This window comes from Octopus sinensis, linkage group LG13 (assembly GCF_006345805.1).
Source record: "Octopus sinensis linkage group LG13, ASM634580v1, whole genome shotgun sequence".
Classification (NCBI taxonomy): domain Eukaryota; kingdom Metazoa; phylum Mollusca; class Cephalopoda; order Octopoda; family Octopodidae; genus Octopus; species Octopus sinensis.
In genome coordinates, this window is record NC_043009.1 from 61,647,174 (window position 1) to 61,671,044 (window position 23,871).

The 23,871-nt window shown below is 40.3% G+C and overlaps 1 protein-coding gene across 2 annotated transcripts; it reads left to right on the top strand.

The window, feature by feature from the left end:
- Nucleotides 1–23,637, top strand: LOC115218612 (12 kDa FK506-binding protein-like). 2 transcript variants are annotated; one of them, XM_036508439.1, is made up of 7 exons: nt 1–253; nt 10,056–10,103; nt 14,524–14,613; nt 19,292–19,314; nt 21,278–21,351; nt 23,044–23,087; nt 23,140–23,637. In XM_036508439.1, exons 1-7 carry the CDS (start codon nt 217–219, stop codon nt 23,160–23,162), a joined length of 339 nt encoding a protein of 112 aa, XP_036364332.1. In that variant the 5' UTR covers nt 1–216; the 3' UTR covers nt 23,163–23,637. The 2 variants fall into 2 exon arrangements, with proteins under 2 accessions (XP_036364332.1, XP_029644373.1); XM_029788513.2 differs by having other exon boundaries at nt 6–253; nt 23,044–23,637.
- The last annotated feature ends 234 nt before the right edge of the window (nt 23,638–23,871 follow it).

The following is a 23,871-nucleotide window of genomic DNA, read 5'->3' on the forward strand; positions in this document are numbered from 1 at the left end:
CTGTCTCTCTCTCTCTCTCTCTCTCTCTCTCTCTCCCTCTCTCTCTCTCTCTTTCAATTAATGTTGGTTTGTGTCGAGGAGTGGAACACCAATCTTCCGGGGGACCAGTTTGTTATCTTTTGCTCTGCTTTTAAGACCGAATCGAAACAGGACTGTTACGGAAGGAAAAAGCCATCTGCTAAATCGTAGCCAGACCAATATATCTGTTTCAACAATATGGGCGTTACAATTGAGAAAATTGTTGAAGGCGACGGTAAGAAAAACCGAATCTGGCTTGTTATTGTTCTTTTTACTGTTGTTATATATGTATATAGGTTATATATAAAGCACATATGTATGTATGTATACATATATATATGTGTGTGTGTGTGAGAAAGAGATTTATATAGGCTATATATATATATAGGTTATAGATCTCTATCTATCTCTATATACAACGCATATAGAAATCGTAACAGTGATCATTGAATTGACTCCCGAATCAAAGATACAGGTTCGATCCTTCGTGGGAAGAAAACTATTTTTCACCTACATTACTTGCCCTCACAAAGAATTCGGGGGCTAATGCAGTAGCCCCAATTTTCATCAGAAATTATTATTTCAAATATCGCCGAGGTCCACGTTGCCTTTCTTTTTTTTTACTGGGGTATATAAAACAAGTACTAAGTCAAGTACTAGGGTAGCTTTAGACTACTATTTCCTCCCACCAAATTCGTGGCCGTGAGCCAATGTTAGGAATTATTATTATTGTTGTGAACTGGCCTAGACAGTATGGTTGTTACTGGACTACATTGTTGCTGCATCTAATTTCGTTCCTAAGTTCAAAACTCACTGAGAATGACTTTAGCCTTCAACTCCATCCGATGATCGTCAACAAAATGTACTGGAGCCAACTTGATCGGTTGTTAATTATTCGTCCTCTTGTATGCATAGTCAAAACGAAATATTTACCATAATTATCACTACCTCTAAAACCATAAATCACTATAATCATCATCATCACTATCATTATCATTACCGTCATCATCAATTCTTTCCCCCTTCATCATCGCCATCATTTATCACCACCAGCTGCATCACCATCGTTATTTATCATTATCTCCAAGAAGATAGATAAAACATCGGGAAGAGAGAGAGTTGTAATTTGTGTAGTAACTACTTCATTGCGGCATTATTCCGAGTTGAAATCATGTAGGGAACCAACCTTTGTTGCTGTTTTTATCATTCGGGTAACAGGGAAGATTAAATGCGAAGGATCTTCAATTTCCTTGACTAAAATTGCCCTTTCCTATGCATTAAGAAACGGGCATTGTTCTTAATGAAACAACTTTTTGGTAGATGGAGCGCCCGATTAGTTACACTATTTTAGTCTATATATTTTGACCCAACAACATGGTGACAGTAATAGTAGACTGACAACAACATTAGATTGATAGTAACAGTCTATGGACAATCATGTTTGGATACCCTTCGTCCTTTTCCTTTCTGGGGTTGATAAAATAATGTCCTAATCAACTGGAGTCAGAAGATCTTGACCGCCGGGATGGCAAGCGTCCCTGACGGAATAACCTTCTTCTTTATAGGATAGAGGCAAATCTCTAGTCTGGGGCGTGACGCGCTGGTACGTCCTACGGCTCCAACCTTGATGCATCGGCCTCAAATCCAGGTGTCGTAACTCGGAGGAGAGGAAAATAAACAAATACAGGAGTCTCTGGTCGGCCACTATCTGCTTTTGCCAGTTGCCATCGACATCTCAAGTGCTCTCCGAATCCGCACTGCTGGTTAACCCAGCAAAATCGGTATAAACTGCAGTCCGTCTGAGAAATGATCCTCGCGAGGTAGGGTGGCTGTTGCAGCGATGTCGCTGGCCTTTCTCCGCGACAACGCTCTGGCATCTGGCGAGGTGTGACTGAACACACCATTCTGGTCTGAGTTGCGCAACCTGTTACTCCCTCCCTTCCATGTATTGTTGCTTAACCCCGCCTCCCTTTTCCTGTTATTTCTTCCTTGGTGAGCTCTGGGTTTTTTCTCTGTAATTTTGATCGTTTATACTGTTAGTGTTTTTCTTTCTTTCTTTTCTTCCTATAAAAAGTATCTGAATTAATTAATAGATAAAAGAAAATTTTCAAACGTGCTGCAGTTGAAACAAAGTGTGCGTTTTTGTGCAGTATCTTGTTACGGCACTTTATCTTCATCCCTCCTCGGTTGAAAAAGTAAATAAATACCAAACTTTGGGGATGGGGGTCCTTCTAATCGACTGTATTCTGCCATCCAAATTTTCTGGCCTTGTAGGGCATCGGGAAAGATTCCTTTTAATATTTGTACTGAGTTCAAATCCCGGCGAAGTCAGCTTTGCCTTTCATGGTTGATGAAATGAAGCACCAGTCAAGGGTTGACTAACCCCCTCCCCTCAAAATTTCTGACCTTCTGCCGAAATTAGTAATATTCCTCCTATTAGTAGAATCTTACAACAACACCACACACTGTGCTCTCAATGATAATCTTTAGATTTTGTTTGTTGTTTAATACTAGGTCAACCCTGTTTACGCATGCTTATGATCACTGGCATTCCAACTGCGACCATCCTTTTACCAATGTTCTAGGAGTCCAGGACCACTTTATTCAACGAGTTTTTTTCTAAGAATGTAGGGTGTGATTTGAGAGGGATTGGCCTCTATTTCTAACATATTGAATGACCAAGTAGAGCAGACATGGGCAACCTTTTTCTAGAAGCAAGCTGCAGGAGATATGACTCATCATCAGGCAGGCTGTGCTACTAAAAGTTTTCGTTGGGCATGTCGTTCAGAAAGAGTCCTACGGGTCGCTGGTTGCCGACGACTCATGTAGGGCTTTTCTCATTAACTTTTGCTTTGTTTACGTATAATATGTTCATCCAGTTTAAAGAAATTATTTCATTTTGTTCAGTGAAATAAACTGGAATCAGGGTGGTTTTTTCTCACATTATCAGTTTTAGTTAAGATAACAGTTATCTATCCTACATATTTATCCAGAGTACTTCAGTCTTTTGATTAGCTAGAAATAACAGTAAAATCTTCAAATCACGTCCTGTTGTCTTAAAAAAGGGAAGGTCACATTGTCCAGTATAGTCTCAGATATTCTTGAAATAAAGTGATAACCACAGCTCGAATGCTTTGGATTGTTGGCCGGCTCAGTCAGGGATTCCCTTGGCACTGAGCAAACAAGGGAGTCTCTCTCTGCTTGCTACGAATAGCTGTCTTCTTGAGTGCTGGACACGCGACTCTCCAAGAGACTACTTGACAGCAAACTGATGGAAAGCAAGCGCATGCAAAGTGGACAGAAAAAGTGCTTCAAGGACACACTCAAAGCCTCACTGGTAAGCTTTGTGAGGAAACCTGACACTTGGCAAATACAAGCACAAGACTGTCCTACCTGCTGAGGTTGCACCAACAGAGGTGCCATCTCCAGTGAACAGGACAGGATTGCAAAGGCACAAAGAAAACACAAACTGGGCCAAGTCCAGAGCCAATTCCTTGCCTTCGGTCCTAGCAGACCACCAGTGCCTGACCCTATAGCAGAACCTTCTGAGCACACATTGGATTGATTGGCCACAGCCAAACACATGTGACCTGTCTTCTCCATGTGATACCCTTGGTCATCATCGACAATGATAGACGAACTAATAATGATGATGATAATAATACTTTCTACTAAAAGGCTGGAAATTTTGGGGGAGGGAGCAAGTTGATTACATCAACCCAAGTGCATAACTGGTACTTATTTCACTGACTCCGAAAGGACGAAAGGCAAAGTCGACCTCAGCAGAGTTTTAACTCAGAACATAAGGACAGACAAAATGCTACCAAGCATTTTGCCTGGCATGCTAACGATTCTGCCAGCTTGCAGTCTTAATAATAATAGATCTCAATAGATGTAATAGATATCTTTAAAAAAGGACATATTGAAATCTATCAACATCAATGGAATTTGTAGCCGTGATACCAGTGCCGGTGGCACGTAAGAGAACCATCCGAACGTGGCTGTAGCCAGCGCCGCCCAACCGGCCTCCGTGCCGGTGGCACGTAAAAAGCACCATCTGACCGTGGCCGTTGCCAGCTTCGTCTGGTCCCCGTGCCGGTGGCATGTAAAAAGCACCGTCCGATCGTGGCCGTCTGCCAGCCTCGTCTGGCACCTGTGCCGGTGGCACGTAAAAAGCACCCACTACACTCATGCAGTGGTTGGCGTTAGGAAGGGCATCCAGCTGTAGAAACACTGCCAGATCAGACTGGGCCTGGTGCGGCCTTCTGGCTTCCCAGACCCCAGTTGAACTGTCCAACCCATGCCAGCATGGAAAGCGGACGTTAAATGATGATGATGATGATGGATATTGTAGTGTTAGACATATAAATTAATGAAATGATTATTTTTTGATGTTGATCTACCATAGAATCAAAGATCTCAGTGCTTTAGATGAGTTGTGTCATCAACATGGGTACATGCTGTACAAGAGTAACTCTATCGACAACATACACATACTATACTAGAATCTTGAGATATATCTGCATTGTACATCAAATCACAAGCAATATTAACACTATACATGAATCTCTATATATAAAGCTGAAGTTGTCTGTGTATGGTAGGTTTGGTAGCCTTCAACTAACAGTATCTCCTCCGAGACCCTGCAGCGCAAGTTGACCAAAATTGAGAGTATGATAGAAGAAGGCTTGCTCTTCCTTCCATAGAAGAAAAAATTCAAATCTGACCATGTTAACACCAAAAATTATATACAACAAAAAGGTGCTTTTTTTCTATGAAAATCCCTATTCGTTACGATTTTTTGACTGCTGTGTTGCCATTTTTCGGTGTATTTCAACCAGAAAAATGTTCACTTAAAGAGTATAACAAGCTACATAATGCAAAATTTTTACTTTCCAAAAATTCCAATTCTAAAGGGTTGAAACAAACCCGAGCAACGCCGGGCGATACTGCTAGTATTGTAATAATGTCACTGAAGTATAAGGCAGCGAGCTGGCAGAAACATTAGCAAGCTGGGCGAAATGCTTAGTTGTATTTCGTCTGTCTTTACATTCTGAGTTCAAATTCTGCTGAGGTTGACTTTGCCTTTCATTCTTTCGGGGTTGATAAATTAAGTACCAGTTGTGTACTGGGGTCCATCTGATTGACTGGCCCCCTCCGCCAAAATTTCGAGCATTGCAGCTAGAAGTAGAAAAGTAAAGTCGCTAAAGTTATATCAACAACATGCATGCTGTAGAGTCAATAGCTTCTCTTTTATTCTTTCACTTGGTTCAGTCATTTGATTGTGGCCATACTGGAGCACCACCTTACAGGGTCTTTTAGTGGAAGATTTCGATCTCAGGGCTTGTTCTTTGTAAGCCTAATACTTATTCTATCAGTGTCTTTTACTGATCTGCTAAGTTTGCTTAGCTATGTCAATTATATACATACATACTGTAGTAGACTTACTTTTGCCGAACTGCTAAGTTATGGGGATGCAAACACACCAGCATCAGTTGTCAAGCGATGTTAGGGAGACAAATACATCCATACACACACACACGATGGGCTTCTTTCAGTTTCTGCCTACCAAATCCACTCTCAAGGCTTTGGTCGGCCCGAGGCTATAGTAGAAGATACTTGCCCTAGGTGCCACGCAGTGGGACTGAACCCAGAACCATGTGGTTGGTAAGCGAGCTACTTACCACACAGCCACTCCTGCATCTATTTGTTTTTACCAAAAGCAAAACAGCCTCGACCACGAAAGCAATTTATGACTTCCATACAAATACGCGTATAGTATGTATGGAAACAACAATATCAAGGTCAGCCATGTTCAGGCAGGCACACATTCATTCATTCTGCTTGTTGTTGGCAGAGGTAATTGCGTTCTGAACTTCTCTGTGTTGTTTTTAGTCTGGCTTTTATATATTCATAACCACTTTCACTGTTGTTTCAGTCACTCCCTAAACAGAAGCTGTCAACTACCTCTCGGTGGTTGTCTTCTAGGCTTTTGAAAAGCATTTAATGAATGTTCTTACTACTAACTACTTCTGTGCATCTGCTGCACATGAACTTGTTCTTTTCCTCTCAGCCAACCACAGCATCTCTTGGTGACTTTTAGTTTACGTTGGATGCACAGTATGGAATATAGAATTTCTGCACCTTGAATTGCATCTCTATTTCTTGATGGCAGTAGAGTTGTGTATTCTTTTCTGCTAATCAAGACTTTTATTTTTTTTGCTTTGCTAGGTTTACAAGATGGTAAATTCAGTGTTGCAGAACTGAAGCTTAGGTACAGGGTACCTTAAAATCCTAGCAAAGTAAATGCCAAATTTCTTTGCATGACTGAAAATGTCTTGCAGAAAATATAGAATTGCTCTGCTTGAGAAGACATGTCAAGCTAAGTGAAAAAGAGGGTGTGGCCAGTCTAGCTCTCCACCTTACCATCTCCAGTCTTCTTTCTTGTCTTGAGCTGGCTTCATTCACCCCGGGTGGGTTGAACTGACTTCATTCATCCTCAATGCTGCATCTCTCACAAACGCCGACCAAACCTGGCGATTTGAGGCTAACGACCGCGTGATCTCCAACCACTCCTTATTCCAGTGGCGAATGCCGTACACATGGGAGCCTAGGTTGGGTTCCAGATCAGCCTTGACTGTCATCAGCCAGGTTTTTCGTTGTCCACCACATCACTTTTGCCAACCCTGAAGGGGAGCTGGGGCAATTGCTTCGTAGATGAATTCTCCTGGTTGACGACGGAGAGCATGACCCAGCCAACGCAGACGTCTCATTAGGATGACTTGTCGGAGGGAGGTGATTTTGCACTGGTATCACACTGAATTGTTGGAGACAAAGTGATGTCATCAGACACGAAGGATGCGGCACATCCTTCGTGTCCGATGGCATCACTTACCATCTCCAGTCAATCTGTCTAACCCATGCCAGCATGGAAAATGGACGTTAAATGATGATGAGAGAGAGTATGATCTCACCTGCCACCCGGGACCTACATGGCCACTACTAGCCAGAGTCAGACAGCGGTGGAAGGAGTCCAGGGAGGGATTCCTCCTTTGGGAGGGGGTGAAGCCCTGGATAAGAATAAGGAAGGTTTACTTTTAGATCAGGAACTTTTCCTCTGATTCTTTAACTGATTTATTTACAAGGTCATTGATATTCAAGGGTGCCACCAGGCAGCCTGTCTTCAACTGCTCTGCTGTGATCTAGGAAATTATGGTAAAAGAAGAAGACTGAGGAATGCTTAGCTGTGTCTTTACATTTCCCCAGTCACCCCGCAAAGCCATTAAAAATCAATAGAAGTGACTTTTTTGTGAATTTTCTTTCCAAAACCCAATCAAAATGCCCGAAACTTGATACGCCAATTGAATGCCAGCTAGCTGTATGTGATTGGTCAGAGATTTGGACAGTACTCGCGTGTATGTGCGCACGCACGCAGCTGTATATGCATGCACTAGCACTATGACCTGGCATTTCCGGGTCATAGTGCTAGTTCTAAAATAAATAATCACGTCATTGAAGTCTCCAAGCTATGAGATAATGCATGGTTAATTCAAAACAATGTGGATAAATAAGCATTAAATTTGACAAAGTTACCTGAATGCTAAAGGACTAAAGGTATGTCTAAGTTACCAATGTATTATCACACTAATAAAAACACATGGCTTATCAGGGGCCTTTTTTCTGATTGTATTATTTTCACAAAGTATTACAAAAAAAACTTCACCCACGTCTCTAACTGTTGAGTAATTAATCCTGAGGAAATTGAGTTACACATTGTAAGCGAAAGAATACTAGACACTATCATGTGAGACTGTGTCTAGGTTAACACTGTGCCAGTGTTGTCTTAAAGGCATGGGCGCTGTATACAGCTATCTGGGGACCTCTTGAGTTTAGGGACCCAGTTCTGATCTATGCGTAGTGTGCCTTGCTATCAGTAAATAAATACTTTAGGGCACACTGTATTGATTTGCCTGGAGGCCTACAATGCTGCTAAGATGGCCCCGTACCATGGATATGTAACAGTGTCACCATTGAAACATTTAAATGACATCTAATTGTAGATTTATGCAGTTTGACATAGATTGAAAATGTTTATCAACTTATAACAAAAAGAACCAAACAAGCTTTTTACAAACAGGTTTGATGAGATATCTCACTAAATTAAATATAGATATGATAATGAATGCATGGAAATTCTTGTTGTTTTACAATGATTCCTACAGGATTAAAATAAGCAAAAGCCTCTTCAATGTATTTACGGGCAACTGCGACAGAACAGAAATAGTGGAGCTGTGCATCCTAAGCAAGCTAAAAGTAGGGGAGGCTGACATAGGTTTGTACAGAGATGATGGACTAGAGATAATCCTTAACAGAAACAGATACAATATGGTCTTCTTGTTATGTTTGCCAGCAGTTGCTTGTAGTTCAGATGCTTTGTTCTCCCACCATGGGTTCTTTGTAGCTGATGACTTGGCTGAATTGTACTCCTTATGGGCAGAGTACATTTTGTCAATGAATTTTGCAATGGCCTGATAGTTCTCGTTGAACAAATCCTGATGTTTGTGCTTGGCAAAGCCAAGAACTTCAGACACTGTCTCACATGTAAGTTGCTTTAAGCTCTTTCTGTATTGTTCAATACTCAGTTTCATCTGATATGCTGTCCAGAACTTTACCCAGGTTCTGCCCTAGTTCAGTGCTCTTTTCCTCTATCTTGTGTGCTAATACACGGGGCCTCTTTATAGGTTTGGTTCTGTGTCCAAGTTGTTTAGCTGTATATATTATGGACACGATGCACCTGACTAGCCTGTCATCTGGCAATCTGCACCACTGAGTGATCTGGTAATGTAAACATACTTTTGGTCTCCATGCTGTACAATCACATAATCTAATCAGATACCAACCTTTTGATTTAGGGTGCATCCAAGTTATTCTGTGTTTGTTGGCATGTTGGAAGACTGTACATAATTCTTAGTTTGAACTTTCTGAATTTCGTCAGGAAGAGGTAACCATTAGAATTCTCCTTTCAAATGCCATGCTTCCCTAGTATTCCTTTCCATGTAGAGTCATCCTTACCAACTCTAGTATTAAAGTCACTTGTGACAATTAACTTGTCTTTGTACAGCACTCTTGTAATTCCTGGAGTCATCATAGAAGGCTTCTTTGGATTCCTCTGTGTGGGTTATGGTTGATGTATAGGTATTTATGATGGTAGCATGCTGGTTATTTGCCAATTCCAAGTGTAATGAGATGGTCATTGATTCCTTTCAGCTGTGAGCTAAACTGTCAGCTGCAGAAACTCTGCCAGATCAAGATTGGAGCCTGGTGCAGCCATCTGGTTCACCAGCCCTCAGTCAAAATCGTCCAACCCATGCTAGCATGGAAAGCGGATGTTAAATGAGGATGATGATGATTACCCTGCCAAATGTCATGCTTATTTATTTACATTGTTTTGAATTAATTATGCATTATCTTCTATCTTTGAGGTTTTGATTAGGTGTTTGTATATTTTTAGAAAAGCATTGTAGGATAGGTGTAAGAGGCCAGATCTGGACAGTTTGAACATAAAACTGGGAAAATATTTGGGTCACATACGGCCATTTTGAATGCTAGAAGTCAACATATTACTGTATGTGAATACTTGAAATCATGTTTTTTTTAAAAATTATTCCACTGAATAAAGGTGGTGCTCCAGCATGACCATAGTAAAAGAGAGAGAGTGAACACAGCACTATACATTTTACTCCATTGTACACCACTCTACCCACTGATATACTCTTTTATACACACACCATACCCCACTTAACACACCACTTATATCTCACTGTATTCACCTCTGTATCCCACTGTATGTGTCATTGTACAACACCACTATAAACACACTGTTCTCCACTAGAGCCTTGTGTACATGTTACTATACCCTACTCTACACACCACTGCAATCCGTTGTCTATGTTTTACTATATTTTATAATCCTAATACAGCCATATTTTTACTCATGTGACCTATTGCCGTTTAATGCCTTGTCTATCTGTTTTTAGGCCAAACTTTCCCCAAAAAAGGACAAAAAGCTACCGTCCATTATGTAGGTGAGTTTATCATTTTATATTGACTCTGAATCTTAGTTCATCGTTTAAGAACCTCCAGGTGGGATGCTGGTTATTTGGTGTCCCATCAGAATATATTTTGAAGATGACATTCATTTCATGTCCTCATTTGAAATTAGTTCCAAATCTATTTTGCAGGATCCAGCAAACTGTTTTTTTTCTTCTTTTCATCCAATCAGACAATTCTGTTAACAAAATGAATGTTAAATGATGCTAAGTTGCTTTTTTGTTTGTCTTCTGTTTCAATAACCTGTTTTTTATGAGAACATTGTTTTTCTTTGTCAAATTACTCTGAATAATAGACATAGCTACTCATTAGGCAGTCTTCACAGTTTATAACTGGGTGCAGACATGGTTGTTGTTAAGAAGCTGGTTTCTAAACCATATGATCTCAGGTTCAGCCCTACTGCACAGCACTTTGAGCAAGTGTCTTCTACCACAGTCCTGGGCTGACCAAAACCTTGTGAGTGATTTGGAAATTGAAAAAAATCCATTGTCTGTATATATATGTATGTGTGTATATATATATATATGCATGTGTGTGTATATGTAAATATATATATATGCGTGTGTGTGTGTGTGTGTATATATATATATATATATATATATGTGTGTGCATGTGCATAGGAGTGGGTGTGGTAAGAAGCTTGCTTCCCAACCACATGGTTCTGGGTTCAGTCCTACTGTGAGACATCTTGGGCAAGTGTTTTCTACTATAACTTCAGGCCAACCAAAGCCTTGTGAGTGGATTTGGTAGATGGAAACTGAAGGAACCCTGTCACATATATCTATGTATGTGCATCTGTGTTTGACCCCCACTCCATTGCTTGACAACCGGGGTTGGTGTGTTTATGTCCCTGTAACTTAGCAGTTCAGCAAAAAAGATTGATAGGATAAGTACCAGGCTTTAAAAAAAAAGTACTGGGGTTGATACATTCAGTTATAAATTCTTCAGGGTGGTGCTCCAGCATGGCCGCAGTCTAATGACTGAAACAAATAAATGATAAAAAGATATATATCACCATCATTATCATTTAACGTCCGTTTTCTGTGCTGGCATGGGTTGGACGGTTTGACTGACAAGCCAGTAGGCTGCACCAGGCTCCAATCTGATCTGGCAAGGTTTCTACAGCTGGATGCCCTTCCTAATGCTAACCACTCCGAGAGAGTAGTGGGTGCTTTTTAGGGGCCGCTAGCACAGGAGCCAGTCAGGTGGGCATGGCATTTATCACGTTCAGATGGTGCTTTTTACATGCCACTAGCACGGGACCCAGTCAGGGGGCACTGGCCATATATATATGTATATGTGTGTGTATATACACACATATACATACAGTATATATATGTATATGTGTATGTATGTATTCCTGATATCATGTGATGGTTGTAAATGAACATCATTGTCATATTAACAGTATTGTTTGTTTCCAGTCTTTCAAAGAAAATGTCTTGCCATGGGCCATGTTACCTTGTTTGGAATCAGGTTGAGGGCTGGCAACAGAAAGGGCGTAAAACAGTAGAAAATCTGCCTTAGTTAATTCGTCTGACCCATGCAAGCATGGAAAGTAAGCTTATTATGATGATGATGATGATGATGTGCTCAGCTGGTTCATATAATGAATCAATGATCCACTTTTATTTTGCCTTCATATAATTGGTGATGTATTAATGAAGAGATAAGACAGTTGAATGGATAATGTATTTGACTGCTGTCTCATAGATCATCAGTTCAAATCCTGAGCAGGATCTCATTCCCTTCACAACATAAAATTACAAATAAGCACTGGTTCTGAAAAGCCACTCACCACTAAGAAAATATGCTGTGAAGTTTAATGGTCATCATCTCATTGTCTGGTTGAGCTTGCTCAGACATACCCTTTTCTGGATGTCTTTCGATTGCTAATTTCTAGTTTGTGGTTGCAGGTCCTAAAGACGATCACAGTGCCAGTCAAACTGATGGGTTTCCCAGACCAAGGTTCATGAAAGCATAATTTCTTCTGCAAAGTGGGAAGAAATTCAAAGATAAATTATCTTTTTTTTTTGTATACTTTGTATTTCATTCCCTACTATGATCCTCCTTTCCGATGGCAGTGGAATTTCTACTCTTTCCAGGGCTTCAGGATTTCATTGTGACCCTGGCTGGGTGGCTAATGGATGTTATGCTTTGCCAAAGGTCAACTAGTGATTTTGTCTGGGACTGCTTATTGAGTATTTGGAGCTAACCTGTATATCTACCAGCCATTTTCCTATCTGTGAAGGCACATGGCTCAGTGATTAGAGCACCAGGCTCATAATCATGAGGTAGTGAATTCAATTCCTGGACCGGGCTGTGTGTTGTGTTTTTTTGATCAAGACACTTTATTTCACGTTTCTCCAGTTCACTCAGCTGTAGAAATGAGTTGCAACGTCACAGGTGCCAAACTGTATCGACCCCTTTGCCTTTCCCTTGGATAACAATGTTGGCGGGGAGAGAAGCGGCTGGTATGCATGGGCAACTGTTGGTCTTCCACAAACAACTTTGCCTGGACTTGTGTCTCAGAGGGGGACTTTCTAGTTGCAATTCCATGGTCATTCATGACCAAAGGGCTTCTTACTCTTTTTACTCTCTCCTATCCACAAACTGGGGCTCTGATGGATGGGAATCATCACCACTCCATTTGTAGTTCATGTACAACCAAAGGATTGTCAAATCAAAATTTATTGGGGTTAGTTTACTGATTACCATATGGTTGTCTTGTCAGTTCTGACCTTACTGCAGTTAAGGTCCTGGACTGCTGACAACATGGGCATTAGTTCGAACCTTATTGTTGTTAGGTTACTGATCACATGTGTATCAATTCTGGGGTACTGAATTGCTTGCCTCATGGACATCAATTCTAAGGTACTGAACTATTGTCCATATGGTCATCACTCCAAACTTTACTGTAGTTAGGATACTGACCACATGGGTGTCAATTCTGTGATACTGGGCTTCTGATCACATAGCCATCAGTTCAAATCTTATCATAGGTTGGTCATTGAAAACATGAGCATTGGTTCAAATCTTGTAGTTAGGTTCTTGATCACTTGATCATTGGTTCTAATTTTATTGCAATGTACAAATTGACCATGTGGGAATCAGTACTCATATTTCTGTAGTTAAGAAACTGTACTATTGACTATATATGGTCACGAGTTTGAATTTTACTACCCACATCATCATCATCATTTGATCTTTAGTCCTAATTTTACTGCTAGAACCACAATGATGATGCATTCCAGAGCAAAGTACCGTTCTTCCAGTCTGCCTGACAGACATGAAACAGTTTCCACCACTCTGTAGTTAGAAGTAGGAAAAGATTAGCCATCTACCTGCAAAATAAAAACCATCCCACCCCTGCAAAACTTGGAAGGCATAAACCAGAAGTGACAGGTAACATAAACTACCCTATGTTATGTTGGTATGTGTGAAAATGGTTATTTAACAAGAACACCTATTCCTTTATTGGTTTCATTCATTGGGTGACATCTGTGCTGAGACTCTGCTGTCACTGGTTTTGGTATAATCACTTCATTCTCGGGATACGTTTTAGTTTAGTGTTCATTTTATTGTATAACTAAATTTTTTATTTTTGACATAAAGGAATGCAACTTGACAGCAGTTTATGCTGGTGAGCATAAACAGAGAGAGAGAGAGACACCCATGCACACATACTCAGGATTGTGTGTATGCATGTGCATACATATATATATATATACATATACACATATGGTGGTTGTCTACTCCTTATGCGGAGGTGTGATCACCTCCTGTACCAACACCATAGCACCATCATGGCATCTGATGTGTCTTTTTAAACCAGACAATGTTCTGAAACGACACCTACATAGTTTGCATATCTGATTTGGACCAGCAAGAGCAGCAGACAGGTTCTGGTCTTTGTGGATCTTAAAATGTCTTTTGAGGCCTCAGTTAGATTTTGCAAACCTTTGGCATGCATTGCACAGGCATACAGGCAGAATAGTTGGTGGATGTTCATTTCCCATGGATTTCAAAGATGTGTCTGAAATAAAGGAATAAGAGTTCTCTTGCTTGAAAAACAAGGAAGGATTAGCAACAGGAAGAGCATTCCTCTGTTAAAACAGGGCCTCATAATATGTATTCATCACCCCATGGTAGCATAGAAAATAGATGGTTCCACTCTCAAAGCATTGGTCAGTCAAATACTTTTTTCCAGATTTCTTACATAGACAGGAAGTGTACGTGGGATTGTGTAATTTGATACTTCTTCTTAAGAGTATCAGGTAAGTGAACTGGTTTAAATTAGGAGTGAAAAACTGATTAACTGAATGTTTAAAATGATGGTAGGATGTTATTGCAACTACAACAATTTTAACTATTGAACTATTCTTTTCCTCTCAGCAACTCTTACAGATGGAACTAAATTTGATTCTTCCCGAGACCGCGACAAACCATTTACATTTAAAGTTGGAGGTGGTTTTGTAATCAAAGGTAAGTAATACTTAACCATGTCATTAGAGCATCACACATGTTAGTTAGTGAAAAGTCAAATGATTTTTTTTTAAAAGACATCAGTGAAATTACTGAAACTCTTTTATAATGTTTGTATTATTATTATTATTATTATTATTATTATTATTATTATTATTATTATTATTAAGGTGGCTCAATGCTTGGCAGCATTTTGTCTATTTTTACATTCTGAGTTCAGATTCTGCTAAGATTGACTTTGCCCTTCACCTTTTTGGAGTTGATAAAATATGTACCAGTTGAACTCTGGGGTAGATGTAATTGACTTATCCACTCCACTAAAATTGCTGGCCTTGTACCAAAATTTGAAACCAGGCCTCATGGAGGGAATGACCAAGGGCTTTGGCATTATGTCGTGCTTGAGAAGAAGACCCCTCAAGCAAAGTGAAATCATAGTCATGGCAGATACTGGTGTCATGTAAATAGGCACCCATGTCGGTGGCACGTAAAAGCACCCATTATCCTCTCAGAGTGGTTGGCATTAGGAAGAGCATCCAGCCATAGAAAACGATGCCAAATCAGACTGGAGCCTGGCGCAACCTTCCAGCATGCCAGTCCAGTCAAACCATCCAATCCATGCCAGCTTGGGCAATGTTCATTAAGTGATGATGATGATGAAGGTGGCAAGCCGACAGAATTGTTAGTACACCAGTTAAGGCGGCGAACTGGCAGAAATGTTAGCATGTTGGGCGAAGTACTTAGCGGTATTTCATCTGCCGTTACGTTCTGAGTTCAAATTCTGCCGAGGTTGACTTTGCCTTTTATACTTTCGGGGTCGATTAAATAAGTACCAGTTACGCACTGGGTTCGATGTAATCGACTTAATCCCTTTGTCTGTCCTTGTTTGTCCCCTCTATATTTAGCCCCTTGTGGGCAATAAAGAAATAAGAATTGTTAGTACCACAGGTAAAATGCTTAGTGGTGTTTCAACCATCTTTGTGTTTTGAGTTCAAATTCTGCTGAGGTCACCTTTACCTTTCATTCTTTTGGTGTCGATAAAATAAGTACCAGTTGAGTATTGGGGTTGATGTAAGTAATTGACTTACCCATCTTCTGAAATTGCTGTCCTTTTGCCAAAATCTGAACTCATTATTATTTTTGTTGTTATTAACGAAGTGTAATTTACTGTAAAATTTCAAAACAAGCTGTAGTGACAAAATCCGTTTCTCTTAGTGGTCCTTAAGTATTGGAACTCTGTGTGCTCTATCTTTGTCTCAGGTTAGATTCTAACACGCCAACCACCCAGTGTCTTTTTGGTTTTAATTCTCCCTGGTGACATTATCTTTGCTCTCAGCTTTTGCCTTCCTCTCACAAACACCTGCCATAGCCATGATGGAGCATTTTCTGCTTACCTCATTACTGTGATTCCAGCTGGATAGGATATAGTGCATGTAGCCACAAACCCATGATATCCTATCTCTACTTGGGGAACCATACCATACACTGCCATTTTTGTACACCACATGATTCTCTAAGTCCTTGTCTTTCTTATTTAAGGGCCTTTCTTTCACGATCTCATTCCCTATTACCATTTTAATGCACAGTCTGTTTGACAATAACGTTTTTATGGCAAATCAGACCAAGCCATGGGATCAGGGCACTGTGTTCTATTGTAATATGGTTTGGGAATACGAGTGATTTTTTTCAAATCTCCCTTTATCTTCCAGTCATTAGCATCTTACAGAAGTCTGGATGTTGGATTTCTTTTGTTAACTTTCCTGCTTTGTTCCTTCTTTTTATGGAAAGCAACTTTGTATTGATTCTAATTGCATTAATGTTGCTGCAACGTTGTTTTTGTGGATCAAGAACTTGTTCATGCTCCCAAGAATACTCTACAAGGGATGATGACTCAGATCTGTCCAGGATATGTTCCAAGGGCACATATCGTCTGCACCAATGGCAGACGATATCCATATCACTGTAAACCCAAATGCTTTCAGGAGTCAACCTGGCTGATCCCACTTTTTATAAGGTGTTCAATGATAGTTTCTTTTGTTACAGTTGTCTCCCTTGCTGCCTAGGAACATTGAATTTTCCAATCCTTGGTTGACTGTTCCACTTCTTCAACATATTGTATTTCTTTGCTCACCATCTTCTTCTTCTTAGGCCTCTTGATTCTTTGGGGAACACAGGGCTGCAACGACATATTTCTAATGGACACAGTTCTGGGGGATCCTCTTCAGTTCGGCCCACATCATTCGGCCCTCACCTCTGCGTCAACCCTCCTGCGCCAAGGCTGAAGTGTCTTATTCAAGGCAGTCTTCAACCTCTCAAGGATAATTTTCGTCAATACTTTCCCTGGGATGGTTAGCAGCATGACTCCCCTCCAGTTATTGCAGAATGATAGGTCCCCTTTCATGGGCAGCTTTACCAGGTGTCCTTTCTTCCAGTCTTCTGGCACTCTCTCTCCTGTTCCCAGACCTTCTTCAGGTGAGGGTACAACATCTCAGTTGAAGTCTGAACGTCTGCTTTCAATGCTTCAGGTGGTATCGCATCGGGGCCTGCTGCCTTTCCTCACTTAAGGGACTTGATGGCTTTGGTGATCTCAGTTTTGGTTGGTGGATTGGTGTTGATGTCCTAGGAGCTCGGTCGGTTGTGGGATGTCTGGCGGGGGGGGGGGGCTGATGGTACAGGTCTGTTTAGTGTTTCCTTAAAGTGATGCTCTCCGTTCTTCTTCGCCTGGGATAATGTTTCCATTCTTGTCTTTGACTGGATGGCTGGCTTTTCCAGAGAGTCTGTTCTGGTGATCTCATGCAGTCTCTTTATGTTTCTTTGGATTGCCGCAGTCTCTGCCTCCTCCGTCAGCTCCTCAATGACATTTCTCTTGTCCTTCCTTGCATTTGTCTTCACATTCTGATTGTTGAATATCGTTAATCAAATTCTTTTAATACTGAGTGCTTTATTGATATCTGCTAGGATTTTTTATTCCGTTTTGTTTTATATGCACGCACACACACACACACACCATTATCTACTTCCCATGCTGCCATGAATGAATTGGACAGGATGCCACAATCAGGGCCAACACATATCCAGAATTACTGTTCACTTCAACAAATTGAAGGACCACATCTTGATCATGTTTCAATTTATTTATTTATTAATTAATTTTTTTTTCATTTTGTATGGCTGGATGCTCTTTCTAACACCATCCACTTTAAACTATGGGTGAGCTGATCACATCCCTGACAGACATGACTACAGGGACCTCAGGACCTTTTCATCTCTGCTTGCTCACCAGCCTCTTTACAGGGTGGGAAGCAAGAATGTGTATGTGTGTGTGAGTGAGTAGTTATATATATTTCTTTATTACCTACAAGGGGCTAAACATAGAGGGGACAAACAAGGACAGACAAAGGGATTAAGTCGATTACATCGACCCCAGTGCGAAACTGGTACTTTATTTATCAACCCTGAAAGGCAAAGTTCACCTCGGCGGAATTTGAACTCAGAATGTAATGACAGATGAATTACCGCTAAGCATTTTGCCCGGCGCGCTAACGTTTCTGCCAGCTCACCACCTTGTGAGTAAGTAGTTATATATATATATATATATATATATATACGAGTATAGTATATCTTGTGTGTACAAATAGATGTACAACTACTGCTTTTAAGCTTACAGCTTCTTGTAGATTATCAACAAAATACTTAAAGAAAGCATCACCATCTATCCAACTCTGGACGTTAGTTCTCTGTATCATAATGCAATTAAGTAGTGTTCCTTGATCATTTGATGTGGTTAAACATTTAATTACACTTGGAACATCCAATGCAGAGTTCCACACAACCACAATCAGGAAATGTATGTAGGAACTAATGATGTAAACTTGTGTTTTATATTTCTCCTATATATATAAACTGTTGTGTCTGGGGAGAGTCATTTTCTTTTTGTGCCTTATTATTTAACACACTCACTGTTAAAATTTCCACTTTTTTTCTTATTTTTATTTTCCTAAAATTTTCGTTGCGTCTTGCAACCTTTTCAAAAGTTGAAATTTTACCGGTGAGTGTGTTACATAATAAGGCACAAAAAGAAAATGACTCTCCCCAGACACAACAGAATATGCTTCAACACACGAACTCATATAAAGAATCTTGCAAACCAAATCCAAAAACGAAATATATATATATAGGCACAGGAGTGGCTGTGTGGTAAATAGCTTGCTTACCAACTACATGGTCCTGAGTTCAGTCCCATTGCATGGCACCTTGGGCAAGTGTCTTCTATTATATTCTTGGGCTGACCAAAGCCTTGTGAGTGTATTTGGTTGATGGAAACTGAAAGAAGCCTGCCACACCCACACGCGTGTGTGTATATTTGTGTGTCTGTGTTTGTCCCCCCTAGCATTGTTTGACAACCGATGCTGATGTGTTTACGTCCCTGTAACTTAACAGTTTGGCAAAAGAGACTGACAGAATAAGTACTAGGCTTACAAAGAATAGGTCCTGGGGTCAATTAACTCTACTAAAGGTGGTGCTCCAGTATGGCTGCAGTCAAATAACAGAAACAAGTAAAAGAAAATAAGTATACATACACACGTTTATATATATATACACACACACACACACATAAAATGACTGTTATATTGTCGAAATGTTTCATGAGGCTATGTAATTTTTTTTCTTTCCTCTTCAGGCTGGGATGAAGGTATTACCCAGGTAACTGTTTTCTTTTTTTCACTTCCCAATATTTCTTTATTTATTCATGTTTTAAGTATTCTTTATAAGAAGTGTGATAGAAACTCCTTAATTGTTAAGTAAGTGTTAAGATTGATTAAATTTAGTGCAGCCTCGCCTGGCACCAGTGCAGGTGGCACGTAAAAAGCACCCACTACACTCACGGAGTGGTTGGCGTTAGGAAGGGCATCCAGCTGTAGAAACATTGCCAGATAAGACCGGAGCCTGGTGCAGCCTTCTGGCTTCCCAGATCCCTGGTCGAACCGTCCAACCCATGCTAGCATGGAGAACGGACGTTAAACGATGATGATGATGTTGTTGTTTAAACTCGGGTCAGTCTTGACCGGACAGGTATGAAGAACAGAGGTATTCTGGCCGTAACTATAATATTCAGCCATATTAGGATTAGAGTATCCTTTTTTTTTAACATGATGATGTAAAAGAAATTTGGGTACTATTTTTAGCAGATCTTGGAAGTAAAGATTCTTTATTAGCTTGAAATGACTACAGATTCTCATCATCATTATTTATTGTCCGTTTTTCCATGCTGGCATGGGTTGGACGGTTTGACTGGAGCTGGTAAGGATGGGAGCTGCACCATGTTGCAGTGATCTGTTTTGGCATGGTTTCTACAGAGTGTAGTTGGTGCTTTCCATGTGGCACCCACACAGGGTCATCAGGCAAATTGCAACACAAAACTCCTCGGCTGAGAGAGGAGGTAGTATTGAGTGGGGTAGCTTTGTGCCAGTTTAGAAATTAAAGGTAGAGAATGACGAGGATAGACATCTTTTTGTAGAGTGGATGGATGTCTTGCAAACGATTTTCACATGCAAGTGCTACCAGTCAAAAACTCTGCATACCAGAAGCCAGCAAGTGTATGGGGTCATCAGGAGAGAATGCGCGCTGTTTTGGGGCCTACCTCTCGACGGCATCAATGCGCACCGGCCCCCCTCACTGATATAAGGCCCCGCTTGCTAGATCAGCTGGTTATCAAATAAAGCTCAATATTCTTCTAGTATAGCTCATCGTCTCTTTTTAACCAAATCCAGTGGCTGGCCTTCTCCATTGTAGATTGGATATCGGTCATGGTGGTATTGACTTTACGATGAGTTAGGCCTAGTGATAACAACAGTCGTCTCACACTGTGTCCAACGAACCCTCTACATCTGACTTCGATTGGAAAATGTTCTGCTTTCCAACTTGTGTCTTCACATTCCTCGAGGAGGTTTACATAACAGTCAATCTTTCGAGCCCGAGCGGCGTCCATATTATCTTCATGAGGAACTGTTAACTCGACTAGATTTACAACTTTCCAGTTGAAAGAGAAAGGAAAGAAAATCAAGGGCAGGAATTGGAGAGACACTGTATAAGTACTTGAATGTACTGACAGGTAATCATAGTGATATTATCAACATGTAAGACTCAGAACAGTGGTAACAGTGCTTGGATAAGAAATATTTCTGAGGAATACCTAAGAATCTTGGAAGAAAATCTAGTCCATTCAACTGAAAGTGTACATTTTTCATGAAATATTTGTTTGAAATTCATTCAGTGTGTATTCCATAGAAGTTTCCTTAGTTGTGATCCAAAGTATTTGTTGCATATATTTTATGTTTTATATATGACGTTAGGAAGGGCATCCAGCTGTAGAAACATTGCCAGATTGGATTGGAGCCTGGTACAGCCTTTTGACTCATCAGCCCTCAGTCAAACTGTCCAACCCATGCCAGCATACCTATGATGATGATAATATGTAATAGCATAGGCAGAGATAGAATACTAGGAGAATATCTTCTTTAAATAAGCTCCTAATTATCCACATACATCAGATATTTCGCAATTATTCTATTAGCTAAATTCATTCATGTTCCGTAGACAATTCCTTTACTGATCATTGCAAATCATTAATGTTTTCTTTTTCCATTTTTATTTCCTGTTATTTTAGATGAGTCTTGGTGAAAGGTCAAAATTGATCTGCACACCTGACTATGGATACGGTCCAAAGGGTTATCCAGGAGTATATCCTTTTGGCATGTCACAGGTGAATATTTCATACATTTGAACAGGTTGAATATAGCAAACTTGCTTGGCCAGGTATCAAGTTCTTGTATGAGGGAATGATTTGAGTTATAAAGTACATTATAGTAAGTAATAGTGATTGATTAGATCGGGAATTACCATATGCCCTGGCCTAGAAGTGGATGTAGTATATAATATAAACATTTGTATAATATAATATAAACAAGCATGACCTTTGAACGTTGGGCCTCACAGAAGCAATGACGAAAGACTGAGACCTCTGGAGACATGCTGTGACTGTGAAGACCCAACAAATAACGTGAGTTCATGGCTGTTTCCTGCACCAGCTTCACATAGCAGCCCCAGCCCATCCAAAGTACCTTGGATCGCAGGACGGCCTGCTGTGCTTACCTTGGATCGTAGGGAGACCTGCTGTGCTTGAGGAGACCTATTGAGTCAAGTACATCAACATCAAATAAAAATCAAATGGAAATTGTAGTTGTGATACCTTTACCAGTGGCATGTAAAAAGCGCCATCTGAACGTGTCCGATGCCAGCGCCACCTTGACTGGCTTCCGTGCCAGTGGCACGTAAAAAGCACCCACTACTCTCACGGAGTGGTTGGCGTTAGGAAGGGCATCCAGCTGTAGAAACTCTGCCAGATCAGACTGGAGCCTGATGCAGCCTCCTGGCTTCCCAGGCCCCGGTTGAACCATCCAACCCATGCTAGTGTGGAAAACGGACGTTAAACGATGATGATGATTCGTACACCATCGCAGTCTTTCCAAATCCTGCTGCATTTATATGGAAATTTCAAGAGTAGGCCGTTCCATCGATCGGATCACCTGGAACACTTATTGCCATAACTGACAGAGAACCAGTTATGGTTAAGCTTATTTGTTTAGATTGCAAAATTTACTTAATTTTACTTATAATCCCATCCTGTACTTGTATGCATGAATGTATGTGAGTGGGGTATCTTCCTAAATTAGTTACATTATATGTTTTCCTTGTCTACCATTTACTATCCTGGTAAGTAAACTCTGCAAGTGAAATCAAAATCAAATTCGATGACTGGCATCCGTGCTAGCGGAGTGCAAAGAGCACCATACGAGTGTGATCGTTGCCAGAGCGGCTAACTGGCTTCCGTGCCGGTGGCACATAAAAGGCACCATTTGAGTGTGATTGTTACAAGCGTTGCCTTACTGGAACTTCTGCCTGTGCTAGTAGGGTGCCAAGAGCACCATCTGAGCGTGATTGTTGCCAGAGTGACTAACTGGCTTCTGTGCTGGTGGCGCATAAAAGGCACCATTCAAGTGTGATCATTACCAGCATTGCCTTACTGGCACCTGTGCCGGTGGCATGTGTAAAAAGATTCAAGCGAGGTCATTGCCAGTACCGCCTGACTGGCCCCCGTGCCGGTGGCACATAAAAAGCACCCACTACACTCTCGGAGTGGTTGGTGTTAGGAAGGGCATCCAGCTGTAGAAACACTGCCAGATCAAGATTGGTCCCTGGTGCAGCCATCTGGTTCGCCAGCCCTCAGTCAAAATCGTCCAATCCATGCTAGCATGGAAAGCAGACGTTAAACAACAATGATGATGATGTGAGTGTGTGTGTTTCTATATATTTTTGTTGTGCATTTGTACCTCTGTAACACATTATTATATCTGCTTTCCTTGACTGTCTTACTATTCCACCAAATTCAACATTGATCTTTGATGTTCAGCTCATATCTCTCTCACCCACCAACAGTTACAAAAACCAGAACTGATGCCTTCAACTTGACTCTCAACTCTCTTCGAACCTAACCTATCTTTATACGATTATTTACTGTACATTCATGATGATGGCTACTCCTACGACAACAATTCACCATGTGGCCAGTCCTGCAAAACTCACTCTGGGTGTCAAGTTTTTTAATATTTTCTTTTCTATCTTCTGCCATAAGAGTGAAGCTGCCATTTTCATAAATCCAAAGATTTTTACTCAAAATTTCACTTTCAAGATTTTTTTTAATTCTATACTTTTTAAAATTTGAGTATATTTCTTGATTTCCTCTGTGTTGTTAGCTTATGGAGAGAAAATGTAGGGCTTAAGTCCTTATACTAATTTCATTCTGTACAATTCACACAGAGTTGTATAACAAAACTACAAACTAGCTCTGGGAACTACTATTTCTTACAAATTCACTTAAGTTAAAGAGGTTTTCCTTCTTTTTTATTATTCTTTTTGATTAAATATTCTCTGATCATCTTAAATAAAATTTTCTCTGAATATCTTAAAAAAGAATTTTGTATTTACAAACAATTTTTTTAATTTTAGGTTAAAAAAAAAAAAAACGAATATATTTTCAAAGTAAAAGTTAGGCCAGTATCAATGTAAAAAGTTTTCAATTGGAAACATTCTGAAATAATTCTAAATAATAACATAATAAAACAATGTTTAGTCTTCATTTGGAAACAATTCCTTTTCTTTGTGTTGGTTTTTGTTTATCAGAGGAAGTCTGTCAAATTTTTA

Coding starts and splice junctions, on each gene's coding strand:
- LOC115218612 (XM_029788513.2), top strand. CDS start 217: ATGGGCGTTACAATTGAGAAAATTGTTGAAGGCGACG. Junction 14,614..19,291: donor AGGTGGTTTTGTAATCAAAG/GTAAGTAATACT, acceptor TTTCCTCTTCAG/GCTGGGATGAAGGTATTACC. Junction 19,315..21,277: donor GGGATGAAGGTATTACCCAG/GTAACTGTTTTC, acceptor CTGTTATTTTAG/ATGAGTCTTGGTGAAAGGTC.